General features: G+C 45.9%; 1 protein-coding gene across 1 annotated transcript in view; it reads left to right on the plus strand.

Moving 5' to 3' along the window:
• The window catches only part of LOC119165864 (uncharacterized), a 66,958-nt gene that overhangs the window by 41,345 nt on the left and 5,887 nt on the right, over positions 1-19,726 (plus strand). The window contains exons 7-8 of the mRNA XM_075872083.1: positions 2,323-2,358; positions 8,437-8,496. Of these exons, the coding sequence (XP_075728198.1) occupies positions 2,323-2,358; positions 8,437-8,496 (96 nt within the window). The remainder of the gene's footprint in view (positions 1-2,322; positions 2,359-8,436; positions 8,497-19,726) is intronic.

Consider the following 19,726-nt stretch of genomic DNA (forward strand, 5'->3'; position numbering starts at 1 on the left):
TATGCTCACCAAAGTGTCCAACTCTCCTATCACAAGTGTGCAAACCATATTATTAATATCCATCTCCGAACCGCCCCCATGCGGGCACCGGCCCAATAACTTGGCTCGCGCCACTTTCCTTTCAAGAAAGCTATCTCACGCTGATAACATGTGCGATGCTGTTAAGAAACGTGGCAGCATATCAACAGAGCGAATGATGGAGAGTGGGGCGAAGCATTCGTTCGTCCTTGCTTCCGTCCGTCCATGCGTCCATCCGCCCGTCCGTGCGTGCGTCTGTTTGTGCGTCCGGCCCTGCGTTCGTCCATGCATCCGCCCTTGCGTCCGTTCATGCGTCAATCTATGCATCTGTCTCTGTGTCCGTTCGTCTATCTATTCAACGCTCCAAGTACCATCATCTCGCACCTTTTCATCATATATTCCCCATATAGAAGCACCGCCATCCAGCGGATATTCAAAGGACTAAACGAGAGGTGGCACACGCACACTTTCTCATGGCTTGCACTTCGTATCTACTTCCTACTTCTAACTACCTCAAATTCATGGTAGATACTAGCTCATTGTATTCATGGCACTGTGGCTAAACGCTCGCTAAACCTTTTTAAAACTATGAAGGTTACACCCTGCGAGTATAACGAAGCAACCCTTTTTTCTCTGACAGTGCTCAATGTACATGCCAATGGCTGCTAATGGGGATTGCAGCTTGCGCGTTACTAAAAGTCGAATGCTCCTATCTCTCATTCCCCTTTAGCAGTCATTGGCATGTACACTGAGCACTATTTTTTATTGTTCAACAACGCACAGAAAAAAATTTCCCACTGGCGCCACCTCGGAGGTCAAAATGAAACGATTGTTACATACTACGACGGCTACGAGGGACGATTCGTTGCCCCTATAAGGAGCTTCGCCCCCCAAAATGGGGGTATTTTTCTAGAAATATACAGAGACTTTAGTTGGTGGTGGCACCGTCCATATCCCTACTGCCCATGTGCGTCTCGCATCTTGCACCCCATGCTCACGTCTCGTCCCGGCCCAGGAACACACCCAAAAAATTGTTGCTACCCTGCCTTTCTCGCGCCTCGCAAGGCCGACGTAGGCTGCATCTGCTAGTAGAAAAACAATGCTCGCACTGCACAATTAATTAATGGCCAACTTTATATGTAGGCACTAGAATCGCGTGCTCACAATTCAGGCAAGGGCGTTTTTTTTTCTTTCGCTTGAAGTTTTAGGCAGCGCTTCCCCTTCATTCAATAAGAAAAACACAGGCACACTATCAATTAGGCATTACGAAACCATGGCCAATAATGCAAAGCTCTCGCAATATCCCCCCCCTCCGACTCTGCGAAGCATTTACTCGAGTTCCCCAGAAGGGAAGATGCGGGCGGCAATATTTCTCGTACTGTTGGGTCACTCAAAAGGGTATGTCGCCAGAGTTCGGAAAGATCCCAAAATTTCCGAAACTTGGCCAATCCTGCATAGCGCCCCTGGTACACGATGGCCATGTGATGCAATGGTACGATGCGACAAATATCACAATTCACGCCGACGTAGCGTGCAACTAAGTGGACGTCACATCAGCTGTAATATGGTACCATCTGCCTTGGCCTTACATAAGGTAATAGTGGGTGTCAGAAGTGTTGAAGAGGTTTATATGTCAAAACATGTCAACCTCACAATACGGGGGTGCTTTAAAAACTTAGCCTTAAGGTAGTGCACAGAGTTGTTTATTATCATCAGCAGTAAAAACGTCAAGAAAGTGAGAACCTGCCTGAAAACTCTTGTTTCTTATGGAAGCACAATGGTTCCTTCACTAATTTAGAAAAGGGAAACTTCTATGACAATTTACCAGGTTCTATGTTATCAAAGTACAAGTCCTTTTCGACATGGCATAGGTTAGTGTTCTGAGTGAGGTGATGCAAGTAAGGTTGCAAAACGCTACAGTGCTCCTTTTGTGCAAAGAAGGTGAAGCCTCTCCCATGTTGAAAATCCCAAGTGCAAACATTACACAAGATGAATATTTGTGCCATCTTTGGATTTTTTTTCACACCATTCACTAATTAGGCCTGTAAATGCGGAAAAGTTGTTTTTAGTGTTCCTCTGTTATATATATATATATATATATATATATATATATATATATATATATATATATATATATATATATATATATATATATATATATATATATATATATAAATATATATATATATATATATATATATATATATACAGAGAGAGAGAGAGAGAACTTATAAACCAACCAACATTGCCGCGTTTCCTGGCCCATTTCACAGCATTTTTTACGCATGATTGATATCCTTGCAGGACGACCACGGACTCGAGATGACGATGACCTTTCTCGTATGTATCATATTGGCATTTGAAGCTGCTCAAGCATGATAAAAATTGAATTGAGTGAAGCTTGACTACCTTGAAAGCCTAGAATGTCTGATCAAACAAGCAAAGTAATACTAGGCGTCGGCGTCTGCATGGGGGATGAAACGTTTGTCATTAAGGAGTCACGACATACCGTACGATGTAGTCATTTCGTTTCATATAGAAAAACTTTGTAAATTCGTTATGACATCTTAGTAGTCATTCTCAGATGCAATTGTGATTTTTTACATGATATACTTTGACCAAATGTCGGCTGGTGTGAATTATTGCTGAAGGCAGGTGATTTGTACACAACTCAGCACCATTTCGGTGTGTATTTTAGGTTTTCCCGATTCTACATGGTGGATCCTTAAGTGTATGCAGTACCATTTAAAACCAATATTTGAAACGTGTTCCAGGCCAAAGAATACATAACCGAAAAGGCGAGATTGAGCAAACCTTTAGCATGAATACTGCTGCATGAATGTAGCATTCAACGTGGCTGATTCTGAAAACAAAGAGAGAAGAAGTTGCCGAAACATAAAACTTTTCTCCCTTTCTATAAAAAAAAAGCTGTTAAAGCAACTCTCCGTAGATTGGCTTTGCAATAATTCCTTCTTGTGGCCTTCCTTCAGAGCAAATGGAAAGGGTTTTAGTCACAGGAACACGTCCGAAGCCGTACATCGTTCTCTAAGGTAAATATATTAGGTAGAATGTGAAGCTTAGGCATAAATTTGTTGTTCTTTGACCATAGGAACTTGTTGAATTTTTTTCACTTTCCTTTGTGATCTGCTTCTAATCCACGTTTAAACAAGCAGCTCATTTTTTAGTGCTTATATAAACATTTTGCCTGGTAGAGCCATTTCCTGCTAAGATAATGAATGGCTCAGTTCATGGCAGATCACCTGTCGTTGGTTGTTCTAGGAATCCAAAGGCAACCCAGTGATCAACCTTATAGAGCCGGTGAAACAGTTCTTCATGCTGTTCCGAATACAATATAATGGGCAAAGTTAGGCTAGTTTTTTTTTACCTTCATGATACAAAAGATGGCGGCGTAAGAAGAACAGCTACACAGGAGAGGCACTGGACTATCAACCGAACCGGTGCTGTGAACTGTGAACTGCGCATCAGCGCTGTCGATGTTGCGCTGCCATCTTCTTTTCCTGCTTTTGCAACGATAGCCAGAGAACGTCGCCGACTGATAAGCTAGGCTCCTCAGAACATTTGAGTCTTGATTTTTACCGCAACACACTTTCTCTAATTTGCAATCGAGTCTGAAATTCTCCTAGAAATTGTTCTTTCTTCTTTCCAAAAATGATGCCATCACCCCAAACGGCAATGCATAAAACCCAAAGTATATGGCTATAGACGCCAGACTCTGCCCAGGCGGCGTTCCGAAAATCGCTGCAAGCAGCGCCCCCACCGACACGCTGGCTATAAAGGGGTAGTGCAAAGCAAGCCTTCCGCAAGCGAACCCTTCTCCTTTGTTTGTCTTGAGGTGCGGTTTCTTGAATATCAGAAACCTGCCAAGCTTCTTCATTCAATCCAAGCTCGCTTCCGAAAAGTAGGAAGCTCATCAAAACGATTGGCGGGTACGATGCGAAAGATGTTTTAGTTATTTTGGCGTGCCCAAACTCGCATAACATTGAGTTCAAGGCAAGCACTCCGACGTTCATTCGGTAACGCCCAAATGCGTTAAACTTACATACTGACAAAGCGATGAAGAGCACAAACGAGCAATGTATCTCACGATCAGTGGTACAAAGCTTGCTTTATCCGGCACGAATAGCCCTGGTGCGTTTGGCTATTGCAGTTACATTCTTCACTAATATCTTGCTTCCTGTGCCTTGAGCTGATTTATTATGCATGCTAGAATTTATATTGATGGTGTTCATCCGTTTGTACATATAGTACAATCGGAGATACATGCGTGCCAATTTCTCAGTGTACAACGAAAGGCAAAACCGAGGCTTTCGATCACGGATACTAACGGCAAGAAACAGCTAATTGTGGTCACGATCAGTTTGCTATTTACCTTTATGACGTACGTGTTTGATTTCCTAGTAGAAGACAGAACTTAAAGCCTTGAAAGCCCCCTGGCGTAATGCTGTGTAACTTTATATTTTCGTAGGACGCGGTACTTTAGGTGTTTATTTCACGCGTCACCCGTCTACTGCTGCAAGGCGCGCACCGCGGACCGAGCCTCTGTTAAGCTTTATATTGAAAGTTACCCCAGTACTCCATCAAAGCTAATGAAAAGAATAAATGCAGAACTCCATTATCACACTTTCTCATGCGAAGGGCTGTGGAGAACGCGAGTAATTCGCCTACCCAACACGCTCTCAATGGTCCGTATCCAGCCCTCTCACCGTTCCGCTTCACGAAAGCTGCGGAAAACAGTAAAACTGAAATCATTTACGTCCGTGCAAATTAACAACGCAGCAGTACCATCGACTGGGGTCTTTTTTCGAAGAGCGATGAGCTGTTGCATCTAATGTTGTTTTCGCCGTCGTTCTACCGAGTGAACCAGAACGCACTCCATGGTGGTTTGATGACGCGTCCGACTAGCCGATAAAAATTCATAGCTTATTTAGGAGCGAAGCTCTTTAGAAAGGCATCTGTTCGTTCCTCGTCGTAGCCATAGTGCGTAAACATACACGCCTTCACATGCAAGGTGGCGCTGGTGGGACATTTCTCCTGTTTGTTGTTGAACAATGAAAATTCCCAGCGTGCGGGTTAACAAAAAGCCAAATTCTCCTGTCTCTTATTCGCAATTAGCAGCCAATGGCATGTACATTGAGCACTATCTGACAAGAAAGGGTTGCTACGATTGATTAATTGATATGTGGGGTTTAAAGTCCCAAAACCACCATATGATTATGAGAGACGCCGTAGTGGAGCGCTCCGGAAATTTCGACCACCTGGGGTTCTTTAGCGTGCACCCAAATCTGAGCACACGGGCCTAAAACATTTCTGCCTCCATAAAAAGGGTTGCTACGTTATACTCACTTGATGTAACCTCCATAGTTTTAGAAAGGTTTAGCGAGCGTTGGGCCGCTGTGCCATGAATACAGTGAATTAGAATATACCATGAACTCGAGGTGGTTAAAGACGGGAAGTAGACACGAAGCGCAAGACGTAAGAAAGTGTGCGTGTGCCACCTCTTATTTAGTCCTTGGAATGTCCACTGGATGGCGGTGCTTCTATATGCGCAATATATGACGAAAAGATGCGAGATGATGGTACTTGGAGTGTTGACTAGATGGACAAACGGACACAGAGACAGATGCATTGACGGACGCACAGATGGCTGCACGGACGGATGGACGCATGAACGGACGCAGGGGCGGATGCATGGACGAACGCAGGCACGGACGCACGGATGGACGTGCGGATGCACAAACCAACGCCCGCATGGACAGGCGGATGGACGCATGGACGGTCACACAGACGGACGCATATATGATGAAAAGATGCGAGATGGTGGTACTTGGAGGGCTGACTACATGGACGAATGGACACACAGACAGATGCGTGGACAGACACAAAGTTGGCGGCACGAACGGATGGATGGATGCAGGGGCGGATGCATAGACGAACGCAGGGACGGACGCACTGACGGACGTGTGGATGCACGAACAGACGCACGTACGGAGGAGCGGATGGACGTATGGACTGCCACACAGACGGACGCATGGACGGACGGATGCAAACCTCCACTCTCCATCATTCATCCCGTGGATATACTGCTATTTTTAGGGGCCAAGCTCATGAAAGCGGCACCCGTTCGTCCCTCGTAGTAGTGCTTAACATGTCTTACGCTTTGACCTGCAAGATGGTGCCGGTGGAAGATTTCTCCTGTGCGTTGTTGAACAATGAAAAATTCGCAGCGTGCGCGTTAACTAAAAGCCGAATTCTCCTCTCTCTCAATCCCCATTAGCAGCTATTGGCATGTACATTGATCGCTATCTGACAAGAAAGGGTTGCTACGTGATACTCGCTGGGCGTAACTTCCTTGGTTTTGAAACGTTTAGCGAGCGTTGGGCCGAAGTGCCATGAATACAGTGAACTAGTATATACCATGAACTCGAGGTGGTTCAATGTGGGAAGAAGACACTAAGCGCAAGCCGTAAGAAAGTGTGCGTGTGCGACCTCTCGTTGGACCCTTAGAATGTCCACTGGATGGCGGTGCTTCTATATGCGGAATATATGATGAAAAGATGCGAGATGGTGTTAATTTGCATGTTGACTAGATGGACGAATGGACACACCGACAGATGCATGGACGGATGCACGGATGGCTGCACAGAGGGATGGACGCTTGGACAGACGCAGAACGGACGCGTGGACGAATGCAGGGGCGGACGTACGGATGAACGTGCGGACGCACGGACGGTCACACAGACGGACGCATGGACCGACGGAAGCAAGAACGAATGGACGAACGCATGCTTCACCCCAATCTCCATCATTCACCCCGTGGATATGCTGGCATTTTTTTTAAAGTGTTCGATGCACGAATACACCCAATATTCAGCACTTGATATTTAGCTCAATCGTTGTTTTGTACGCATTATTTGCACCTGGTCGCGCAGCGAACTGTGCAATTAAGTTGGGCTTTGCGCTACATTAAATTGCGTCGGTAGGCGGCGCTGCGTATCTGCAAACCTCCTGAGTCTGGCGTCCATTGGCTCCCTTAGGCACTGCCAGTTGTATATTCGCTATGGCCACTGCAAAATGGCACCGAGAGTCACGCAGAAGCTCTTGATTGCAAGGAGTTGACAATGAAACTCGCAAAAACAGAAAAAATTAAGGAATTGTCATAGATATTGACGTGCGTGCCTTGCTGGCCGAATATTCTTGCCGCCTTGTCATACCTCTTTTAAATGTGATTGCATTTCTAAGTCAGGCTATGTCAGGCGTCCGTCTTGATTCGTCCACAGCCCTCTCCCCTAGGAACACCTGAGGGCGCGCACGTGTTTATCAGCTGGAGCCCTCAGTCACGTTTTGGCATCGATAGCAGTCGGCAACAGCTGCGGGCATGCGCGCATATCCTCGCCCCTAACAGCCGGAGCCCCCCTCCCCCATCCATGACTTAAACGTGACTTCCTTCACCTCAACGAAGTGTGTTTAAAACGCGTTTGTAGCATTTGCGCTGCCAACGTTTGTGCAGTGTGTTTTAACCGTGCGATCTAGCTACTAGAGCTCAAAATGCATGCCACCTTTCTCACGACAGAAAAACGCCACGTGCAGCGAACGGCACTATGAGCTGCGTGGCATAAGAAGAAAAAAGAAAACATTCTTCTAACGCTGGGTTCTCACTTGCGAAGCGAAAGGCGATGGACGCTACGCAATGCATTCGCATTGCTTCAATATTCTCTTTATAAACGGGAGTGGGGAGGCATTTATTCACGTAGCTTCCAACGCACTAGCTAGTAGTAAGTCGAGCTTAGTGTATTCTTTACAACAAGGTTCAGAGGATCACCAGCAAATAGCTCCACTCAGCAGCTTAAGGGAACCATCGTCACCTCATTCACTAGGTAGGTTCCAAGTGATCAAACGAAAGCGCAAGGTACTCATAGTTTCTGAACCAACTGAAAGAGTAGCAAACACTAAACAACCACGGCGAAAAATGGACAATGCGCTGTAAGTGTGAGACAATTTTGTAAGTCGTATGCCACATCAAAAAATGTGGCATTCGTTTCGCGAGCCTATAAGCGCTTTGGTGAAGCTATTCGGCGAATACATGGAAGAGTGTTCCTTGCTAGATTTAAGAAAAATTGAGCTTAGTTTTTTTCCATTGAATTACGCCACTATTTCGAAAGAAACGTCAAATGTACGTTTAGCCTGACGGAAGGTATTAGAGCTCTTTCATTTCTTCCTGTTTTGCCTAAGGAAGACACCGCAAATTTTCGCGCATTTGTCCTCGCAGCCACGTTCTGGTTTAGCGCTCGTGTTTACAAGCACTAAGTCAGAACAAATAGAAATGTTTAGTTATAGCTGTAAAGCTTGTGGACTTTTATTCGCATTGGAAAATTTTATGTGCGAACAACTATGTTGCAGCAACATCGATGCGTGATGCACTCACACGTGGATTATGGAGATTTTCGTTCCGAAAACCGGGTACGTGTTTTTCTATTCCGAAAGCTTACCAAACACTAGCGTTCAGAGTGAGTCCACTAAAACTGCTTAGCTTGCTTGCACTACCAATGAAAATAATAATAAGTAGTGAATAGTGCTTAGCGAGCCATGATACATGTAATGCTGTGCGCTCCATTGAACACACTTTGAGCCTGACGAGTTGGTAAATGTTATGTGCTCTTATTATCAAGAGACAAACAAGACTTTTTTTTTCAGAGAAGCAGTAAGCTGCTACGCAGTATAACAAGTTTCATGTTTCAAGTTTATTTTTCAGTTACTAGTACAGAAAAGGGAACAGCATACAAAGTATATATACAGGAAAAGGTCCGAAAGCACAAGGCTGCAGGGGGACCTCCTGTTCAAAATGGGATTACAAAATCTACTCAATTAGCAATAAAAGTGAAAATACTGAGATGAGTATATTGATAATACCAACACTAACCAGGAAAGAAATAAAAGGAGTGGAATAAATATTATAGCACGATAAAAACATCTTGTAGTTAAACAAATACCAATACAATTAATTTTTAAATAAGGCAGTTATCAAGTAGTGTTTGATGTGAGAGTGCAAGGAATTCCATATTGATAACGCTGTGAATTATGCAGTGTGGTGACTAAAAATAATAGTAGGTAGTAAAGATTTCCATTTGAAGCGAATCTAGCACATTTATATTTATACAAAGCATTAGGATAAAATACGCTTGATGGGAGAAGATGGTGCAATGACTTGAAGAGCATGAAAATGAGGTGATACTAAAATAAACTAGCAGTATAAAGTATCTCAAAGTGACAAAGTAATGATAATGCACTAGAACGATACGAACTGAAGTCATTAGTCTGACGGCTTCGTTTTGAATGTGCTGAAAGGGAGATAAGTGGGCGAGATATGTGTTTGCCCAAGTGGTGATGCAGTGGTTAATATGGCTGTAAATAAAAGCATAATATAACTTGATTAGAGGTGAAGTGCTAAAGTAGTTACGAGCTCTGGTTAGAATCCTGACATCAAATGCTAGTTTCTTGCACAATTGAGTCACATGATTAGAGTATTTTAGGTTGCTGCCAAAAATGATTCCCAAGAAAGAGCCTTCAGTTTCAGGGTTAATGAGTGAGCCATTGAGTTTATTGGAAATTTGGGAGGGAATAACCTTGTTAGCTAAGTGGAATATCATGAACTTAGTTTTCTTTGGGTGAATACTGAGGTAGGTCATGAGACACCAGCTTAAGATTTTATTTATACATCTTTGTAATTTACCTTTAAAGAGTCAATTGATTTATCGGTGGCTAGTATTGTAGTGTCATCGGCGCAAAGGAAAGGCTGAGAGTTATTAACTGGAAGGGAGAGTCATTCAAGTAAATAAAAAATAAAAACGTGTCAAGATTAAACCCTTGAGGAACACCCTGATAGTAGTAAAAAATCTGATAAAGTAGAGCAAGCATAAACAGCCTGCGGTCTTTTACAGAGGTAACTGTTGTGGAGTGTTAGGGCTGGTCCAACAAATCCAATGGCCGTGAGTTCGGCTTCCAGAATGCGGTGACTAATTGAGTCGAAATATTTGGTTAAGTCAATGAGCGATGCTCCAGCTAATTCACCAGAATCAACAGCTTTTCTAATCTTATCAGTGAAAGTAACGAACACTTAAAATCACTTTATCCAGCGTCATTTTTCAGTTCTTCTATTTAAAGGTGTATTCACTATCTCATCATACCACTGGAGAGAGCGTTGCAATAATTTAAGCTTTGTACAAATAAAATAATACGACTGTGCCATCAAATTGGCTTGCCCAACCTTCCACTGGCAGACATTGTAAATTTCATTTTTCCATTCGTCAGGTTCACTCAATAAAAGGTCTATATATTTGCAATGGCACTAACTAAGATGGCTTCGGCTCCACTGCGGTCAATTCGTAGTGTTTATTTTGCTATTCGCAGTTTGATTATCTCGTTGATTTCATGTTTTTTCAATGCGCAAGAACACTAAAGAAATATTTGATATTGAACAATGTACTTGATGTAAGGAAAGAAATTAAATTTTTCAGATTAGTTAGTTATGATGGTTTTACTTTTAGAAGTATTTTGGCTGATTTTCTGGAACTTCGATGCGCATTTAAGCTTGACAACATGTGGGCGTTGCTGTTTTGTGAAATACTAAGAAATTTCAAACATTTATAAAGAGTATTTTGTCATGGGGTCGTTACAGCAACGAAGAAACAAACTTGTGGCCAGTCAACGAAAAGTAAAAAACAGCAATAAACAATGGCAACTGACAAGCGGCGAGGCACATAGCCTTTTATAATTGTGCCGTTGTATCGCTGGCGGCCGCGTAAGTTTTAGAATAATCTGTAATGTTCGCGTCAAATGCTTGATCTTAACACAACATCTCGAACACGACAGGTGCGGTTGGCGCTGAACATTACTTAAATTTTAATGGGGCAATTTCAAAACATAAATAGGGAGTGTGGCTATAGGGAGTGTGGCTATAGGCCGCTCTTAAAAAGGCATCTTCCAAATTTTTCTACCAATCACGAAAGTACAATAAATAATTGGCACATCCCACGTACATACAGTGGGAATGAATGATATGCGAAACACGAATAAGGAAGGTTGATATGTCACATTAAAATCAGCACAACATTACGAGGTGAGGGTAAATTGTGCCGTACAAGACTTCCGTGTTATGATTATCATGTCTCGATATGTCGTTTACCTTCATCACCTATTCACGTCACGTGATACCACATATAGTATATGTGGAGCTAGTTCTAAATTCATTGACGTCATATAAAACTAAATTTGGTATATGTGAAGCTATCGAAACTGCCCCGAGCGCACCATTAAGAGCCCAATATACTACAATGTAACGCTGACGCGCGCGAACGCTAGCCGCAGAGGTGCTACGTTAGCAAAACGTGAGCACTTTATAATCTGACGGCAGGCTCGACCGGCACGACCAGCATCCATCGGCGCGGCCCAGCGCCAACTGGTGCGAAATGCGACATGATGAATTTCGCGCTGATGCGTTATTCAGACAGTATTGCCTCATTTCGTGACTGAGGGCCACCGGACGTGCTGAAACGCGCACGCGTCGAAGCAACGCAGGGCGGCGAGTGCCTGCAGGTATATGGCAAGACCAGCGTCTTGCATGGCAACGCTGGCGTGACGGGACAAAACGAGTGCCGAAATGTATTGGCACCTTGACTGTGGCTTGATGTCCTGTTCTCACATGACACGCATCTCATGATTATCGTGTTTTCACCAGTCACATACCTTCGTTATCCAATCACGTACCGTAATACCAAATTTGGTATAAGTGACGCTAGCCAAATGGCCGCAAGCGCGTCATGAGTGTGGCAGGTAGTCATCTTGTTACATGACACGCATCTCACGATTGTCATGTTTGCACCAGTCGCATACCTTTCTCATTCATTCACGTACTGTAATACCAAATTTGGTATACGGGACGCTAGCGAAACAGCCGCGAGCGCGTCATGAGCATGGCACGTAGTCATGTTCTTATGTGACACGCATGTCATGATGTTTATGTTAGGGTCTGTCGCTTGTGTTCGCCATGGAATCATCTCATACTATACCAGTTTTGCAACATGTCATGTAAACGAAGCCACCGCAAGGGCAGTCGGATTGTGAAATATAAATCTTGACATTTATATAATACATGTCAAGATTTTCACGTTAAGATCAATCAAGTATGCTCGTAATACAGTCATGTTATGCCATGCCAAGATTGGTATTGAAAGCATTATCGAACCGGCTGGGAGAGCTAAAAGCGTAGGGGATAGATAGATAGGTGTATAGATAAATAGATAGATTGATAAATAGATGATAGATAGATAGATAGATAGATAGATAGATAGATAGATAGGTAGATAGATAGATAGATAGATATATAGATAGATAGATAGATAGATAGATAGATAGATAAATAGATAGATAGATAGATAGATACGCTCAAAGTTGCCGAAGTTCGCTAAGGAATGCTTCCACTTTAAAGGTAAAGTAAGAAAGCAAACAATAAGTACGAGCGATACTACTGATGTGACCGAAGAGCGGGGCATAGACAGACAACCATGCGCCGGGACAGAAATAACTCTTGCGAGGCTTCTTGCTCACACAAAAGACTGACTATTTGTTGATATTGATATTTACAATACTTGGCAAAGCAGGCGCACAGGCGCGCCTCTACATGGCACGCGAAAGGACCCGCGAAGGCCAGAAAGAGAGCACTGATTGATTGATTGATTTGTGGGGTTTAACGCCCCGAAACCACCATATGATTATGAGACGCCGCAGTGGAAGGCTCCGGAAATTTTGACCCCCTGGGGTTCTTTAACGTGCACCCAAATCTGAGTACACGGGCCTACAACATTTCCGCCTCTATTGGAAATGCAGCCGCCACAACCGGGATTTGATCCCGCGACCTGCGGGTCAGCAGCCGAGTACCTGTAGCTTCGCCACTAGACCACCATGGCGGGGCAGAGAGAGCACTGAGTGAATCCGCGACGTGCCTTTTATATCCTCGCCGTGCATGTGCTTCTTCTCCGACGCCGGCTGCTCATGTTAGCGACGCCGAAGCGCGTTTGATGTGGGGAGCACGGACGCCTCTCGCGTTGCTGCAGGACGCGGACCACGTTAGCAGGACTCGCCAATGACTGTCTCTTGCAGAGATCACTGTCTCCTTGATCTGCAAGTCATAACAACAGCAACAACAAAAAAATTGCCCGCAGCTTCCCTCGGGGGAACACTGAGGAGGATGCGGAGCATATAATTGGTTAACGGGGTGTTAAATTGCGACTTACTTGGGTCGATGGCTAAATTGGTTAACGTGGTTGTAGGAGGGGGTGTTAAATGAGTGAACACGTACACACGTATGTGAAAGGGCGGCGCTGGTCGAAGGGACGTCGATCATTGTGTTTGTGGATTCGTTGGAATTCATTTCACTGCGACCTTGGACGTCGACGCGCCGTACAAACCAACCGACGAGCGGCAACTGAGCGAGCGAGCGCCGACCTTGAGTATATATACAGCGCGACCGCGCATGCACTGTCAGCTGTCGAATGTTCGAGAAGGGGGAGAAGCGCAACGGCGCATGCGCGCGCGTCAGCTGCCGATGTTCTCGAAGCGCGACGGCGCATGCGCACGCGTCAGCTGCCGATGTTCTCGAAGCGTGACGGCGCATGCGCGCTACATTATACAGCTAGCGAATGTTCGTGAAGAGGAGAAGCGCACGCGGTGTGTAGAGGAGGAAGGGTGCACATATGGTGGAGGAGTGAAGCGCGCGCGGCGTGTAGAGGAGGAAGGGATGCACAGATGGTGGAAGAAGGAGGAGGAAGCTTGCGGACGGCGCCGCACTACAAGCCTCGAGTATTAGATGCTCCGCATCTAAAACAGTCCTAAGACCCGTGCATGAAATGACTTGTGCATAAAATGGTTTGAAGTCCAAGACATGGACGACTTCAGGTCATGTGTGGCACCATTGAGGATACGTAATGCTATCGAGCATTACGAACTCTCGCCGTTGATAGTTCGTAATCCCTCGTCGTCGACTGATCAGACACATTGACTACTCAGTACGATCCCAAGTACCATCGCAGAAGTTTTTCACTGAGTGTACACCAGTGTATCAGCGTCCACATCCAAACACGGTCACTGGACAACATTCCACGAAGCCTCGTCGAAGATTCTGACGGCAGCTTTCGATCGTCTGCTGACTTTTTATGCGCAGCTGGGCAAGATGACGGGCTTCTTCAGCGCGTTGGAGGTAGGTGGTGTCGTGGAGGCTCCCTTCGTCAGCAACGTTTGGGAGCATAGCATCGAGCGTCGTTCACGGGCTCTTTGCATAGATCAACTTGTACGGTGCCATCTTTTTCGTTTCTTGGATGGCCGTATTGCTCGCCTTGCGTTCGACTCGACGCACATTGCCAGCATGTCTTCGGTGGTCTCTTGTGGGGCAATTAGTTGGAGGTTGGTAGGCAGTGGTCTGGCGGTGACTTGTCACGCTGTACCTCAGGATTACCTGAATCAAGTCAGCAGTGAACGCCATACATCGGTCAGCAATGGGGACCTGAGGAGCTCCGTATTACATGAAGCCTTCGTTAAAAAATATAACGGCGGCTGTCCGTCGTCTGCTGACATTTTATGCACAGGTGGGCGAGTTCACGAGCTTCTTCATCGCACTGCATGTAGAAAGTGACGTTGAGATCTTCTTCATCAGCGACGTTCGGCAGCATCTCGTCAAACGTCGTGTCTGCGTTCCTTTGGTAGACAAACCTCTTTCGCAATGTTCATAGACTGTCGTGCCACCTAGCGGAATTCAAGAGCGTCCTCTCATGGATGATCAGTAGACACACGCTCCCAATGCTGCCTTGTTTGGCGGTGCTAGCCGCATCGTTAACGCGTTATCAAGAAACGAACACAAACCACTCTGTATATTTCATGAATCAGTGATTATACTGGACCGTCTGTGACACGATAAACTGATTCTTTCTCGGGAGACGCGAAGTATTCGTGAGAATACGTGGCATTTTACGCTTTTAATTATAGCTCGCAGAGTACACATATCAGCATCGCGAGAAGTTGCACAGGCGCTTTGGATAGGTAAACGTTAGCGTCTGAACATTTAAATTATTACTCGCCTTGTTTTATGTGCTCAAAGCATTCGTCAGTGCTTTTGTAGTGATTGAATACCTCAACATTCATTGTACGTGGAAAGTATTGCAGCCTCGCAATGTGCGCTTCCAAACCAGGGCTTACGCAGCGCCGCTTGTTTTTTACGCCCGTTGATAGATGGCAGCGCACTGCAAGCGATTCTTTTCTTCCCGGGTGTCGGAGCGAATTGATCTCTGCAACCTCAGATCAACCGGGTTAATGACGCAGTGTTTGTGCTGTGCGTCGTTATTGACGCGTTGTTGGCGCTAACGAAGTAGTTTGGTGCAGAGAATTCCTTGGATTACTTTCAGCAGTGATGTTCAAAGAAATCGCCTTGACGTCAAGGATTTCTCACTAGACGTAGGTGGTATTCAACGCGCTGCGAGCGACAGCCACGATGAAGAATCAGCTGCTAGCTCACGAGCAGAGAGTAGCACTTCACGTATCGTCGCGCGTTTATGTTTTTCACGCTCCTAAGTCATTTTGATTGTACTTGTTGTATAATATCTTTAGCGAGCTCGAAATAAAACAATACTTTTTTCTTGTGCATTGAATGTATCCCAAATACAGATGATATGACAAGGTGCCATATGCCCCCAACGCGCTTGAGCTCGACCAGAAGTGACCTAATTAGAGCATCGAAAATGCAGTCACGAGTAGAGTTTACAATAACTTCCCATGCACTTCACTCGCACTGTCCGAACGACGTTGTTGTGCGACAAATTTTCGCAATTTTTACGTTGCGAATAGCGTAGCGTATATTCGTTTCGCCATCTTCGTTTCGATTGCGCTGGTAAAAGTTGATACATCGGAGTGTAGAAAATTGCGCGCTGTTAGAGTCTGATCTTGGCTGTTACACAAGTGCTTTCTATTGGGAAGGTAAGTGCTTGTGTTCTGTGAAGAAGCAGTAGATGATGCTTACAGCGTAAGTAAAGATGTCGTAATATGTTCGCAAACTATCGCTACGTTGAACATTCGTTCCTGTGCAGCCAGGACGCCACGCTCTCCGCTAGTGGCTTGCCACTGCGGCAAACCCGCCAGATGAACTCGGCACAAATGATCTCGGGTACCGTTTAGTTCACAAGTGAATTCTGGTTCGCGCAGTTTTCTGTATCACGCAAAGGATTACGCAAAGCATCGTCGATACATGGTCGATCAGCTCAAACCACCACCCTTTTCACTGATGCGAAAATTGAGGTAGCTAAAATTTATCAGGTCCTATTCGTTGGGGAAGTACTTCGATTCGATATGCACTCATTTGACGATCAAGAGTACATCGGGTAAAAGCAGCACGGGGAGTATGTCCATGCGTCTTAGCTTTTCTTACGCGAGTTCACAGGTTCATCATTCTTCCACTGCCATTTTGGATTGCAAGGCGTGCCGCCTATAGGCCGTTGGTATTGCGAATAGAGGCACCTGTGTCGTGTCCTGCACTGCCATGTTGTACGCGAAGGTCACGTATAGATAGGTGGCGTCCCAATTTTTTTGTTGGATGGCGTAACACGTGGCCAGTGTGTCATCAATCGCCTTGTTGAGCTGCTAGGTGAGACCGTTGATCTGTGAGTGGTACGCTGTTTTCGGTGGGGGATGGTCTGTCTGTATGCCAAGATTGCCTGTCAGGCCAGCAGTAAATGTCGTATCTATATCGGCGATGAGGACGTCTCTGGAAGCATGACGGAGGACGATGTTTTCGACGAAGTACTTTGCTACCTCCAAGAAACTGCCTTTGGGCAGCGCCCTTGTCTCAGCGTGGTGGTAGAGTAGTCATAGCTGCAATAATCTATCTGATTCCAAAAGTTGCCGTTGGAAACAGCCCGAGTACATCTATGTTAATTTTCTGGAACAGCCGGTGAGGGGACTCGTTACGCTGCAGAAGCCTGGCCTTGTTGGTAGTGTGTTTCGTCGCTGCCAGTCTTGGCAGGTTTTCATTTATTGGGGCCTTGGCCTATAGGTGTAGCCAGAGAGTGTTTTTTTTGTATCTGAGCTACCATACGAGAATCGCACGATGATACACGATGATGATACACGTGCTCTCATTCTACCGTGTTTCTGCTCTCTTCCCTCCTCACCTTACTAGGGTAGAGGAAGTTGTGCTTAGGATGCTCCGGGCAGGGGTCGCCCCTACACCAGCCGTTGTATCGTCATGGAACGGGTAACATTCACGAGTTGGTGATACGTGTCCGTATTGTCCCACTCCTGCTATGCAAGCAGATATATACCAACTTTTATGTACATGTAAAGAGTTGCAGCCAGACCCCTCCCGTCACTTCGCTCAAGCCGGCCTTCGCTACAGTGACAAAGCCAGTTACAACCACTGGATACCTTAAAAAAGATTCCACAAGACAGTACTTTACTTCATACACAACACCAGCCTAACAGCACACATTTAACAAAAATATTATGCCTTAGAGGCAAGTCTTCATCGCAATAAAAAATACACGAAGATGGCAGTAACCTAGGACCCTTGTAGCGGCCGCTGTTGCAGATGTCGTAGAAGTAGCCCAGCAGCTGGGCCTTCTCACTGTCAGCGAGATGGTGAGAAATCTGAAAACTATTTCCGTCTACTTCCTGTGTGCTTCACCACTTTGAGCAGTGGAGAGACGTGGTCAGTTCATTACGCAGGAATAATTCATTGCATAGGGCTGCCACTATCTCGCGGGTAAAGGAAAGGTATTGTATAAGGGGTATACATGCTGGTCTTTCGAAGAGCCGGGCCTCTGGGCGTAATCCTGGTAACCTCGTTGTGAATTCACTACACATGAGGTCCGTGAGAGCAATGACGTGAAGCCCAATGAGATGGTCATGGCCATTACAGGCTGACAGATGGCTTGCCCACGCTGAAGCAATTGTAGAAGTCACCACATGAATCAACTGCGTCAAGAGCTGGAGATGTTACTGCAGACACCCTCCCAGCTTCGTTTCTATCGTCGGTTTGCGTGACGTCTACAGACAGTGTCGAGCGGCCTGAGAGCTATCTATTCTTTTGTTGTGGCGCTGTAGTTAATAGTGTGTTCGGCCCTTTTCTACATGGTCCACAACTGCAGATGCTTCTGGTTAGGAACGGGACGTCCGGGCTTGGTACTCGACACGACGGTGGCCCCTTTAGCACAGTCGTATACACATTGCTGATAGGCGCCCTCCGCAAGAGTTGCACTTATTCATAATGTGTCCAACTTGACTGTAGATCAAACAGGTTTCTTGGCGGTGGGCATAGTGTTGATCTTCAGAAAAATTGGAATGTGATCTGAGGCCCAGGTGTCTGAACTGAATAACCAGGCGCACGCACAAAGGTCTTCTGCGACGCTAATGTGAGTAACAGTACGAAAACCACTGCGCACAAAGGTGGACTAACCAGTGTTTAAAACCATTTGCCCTACTTGGAGGATGACGTGCGCAGCGGCTCAGCTACGAGCCCAACAGCTGCATTCACCCAAGCCAGTGAGCTGGCTGTTCAATTCGCGTAGAGGAGGAAATCACTACCCAGGCAAGCAACTAGAGAAAAAGGCTGGAGGTGTTGCAAGGTTTCTTGCGCCATACATGAAAGCTGGCCACAGTGGCGTTCCAGGACCCTAGGCACACTCTTACAGCACAGCACCCCAGTAGGCCACTTGTGAGGTCGCCAACATGAACAACCATATGTAGGATAGAGGTACGCACGTACTAGGCTCATCCAGCAGCATGTTGGGGGTAGCCACCCACCAGGCATGGCTCATCAGAGCATCCGGAGACAGTAGAGAATGTGGCACTGCAGTGACCGACGATGCCAGGTAGCCGTAAACTCTTTGCGTTGATCTGAACTTCCTGCAAAACATGCGCATTGTAGTCGTGTTGAAGCAAGTGGTGATTGTATTCGAAGTACCGCATTCACAACCAGATGGTATTCTATTGGAGAATGCCTGAACGACGGCTGGGTCTTTGACTAACCATGATGGCAGGAAGTTTTCTGCAAACTTTTGGCCTAGATGCAAATGACTTGCAATGGGCTGTTCGATGGGAAAAGCTGGCCGACCACCCACAGACTGAGCTGCAGTGAGGCGATGATGGCGTCTCGTGGATCCTCCCGCATTCGCTTCGCATGGCCTGGACAGGAAGCGCCCCGGTATAGGGGTGACGGCAGAAGCACTGGTAGCAAGACTAGAAGGCATCGAACATGCATGACCTGCTGGAGGGCAGGAGTTCGTACAGGGCGTGATACACAAGAAGTAGCCTATGTATATGTTCGGATGGCTGCACTGACAGGTGGGCCTAACAGCTGTAGGCGATTCTCCTTCTCTACCCTGATGCATGCAGCTCATCTGAAAAGCGGTACCGAAGAGAAGGCCCGGATGGTTGCCATCTTACATGCCTCTTGTCATTTACGAGAGGTGGTAGCGTTTGCCGTGTGGTTATGACCACAGTTTACACAAGGTGCTCTCGAAACGCAGCTCTCTGGGGAGGGATTGCTCTCACCACAACATAGGCAGCATTTTGCGTACCTGCAGGTGGCTGTTGCGTGATCAAGGCGTTCACACTTCATGCACTGCAATGGGTGCGGCCTAGCAGGGTGCATTCA

Source organism: Rhipicephalus microplus, chromosome 8 (assembly GCF_043290135.1).
Source record: "Rhipicephalus microplus isolate Deutch F79 chromosome 8, USDA_Rmic, whole genome shotgun sequence".
In the NCBI taxonomy this organism is placed as follows: Eukaryota; Metazoa; Arthropoda; class Arachnida; order Ixodida; family Ixodidae; genus Rhipicephalus; species Rhipicephalus microplus.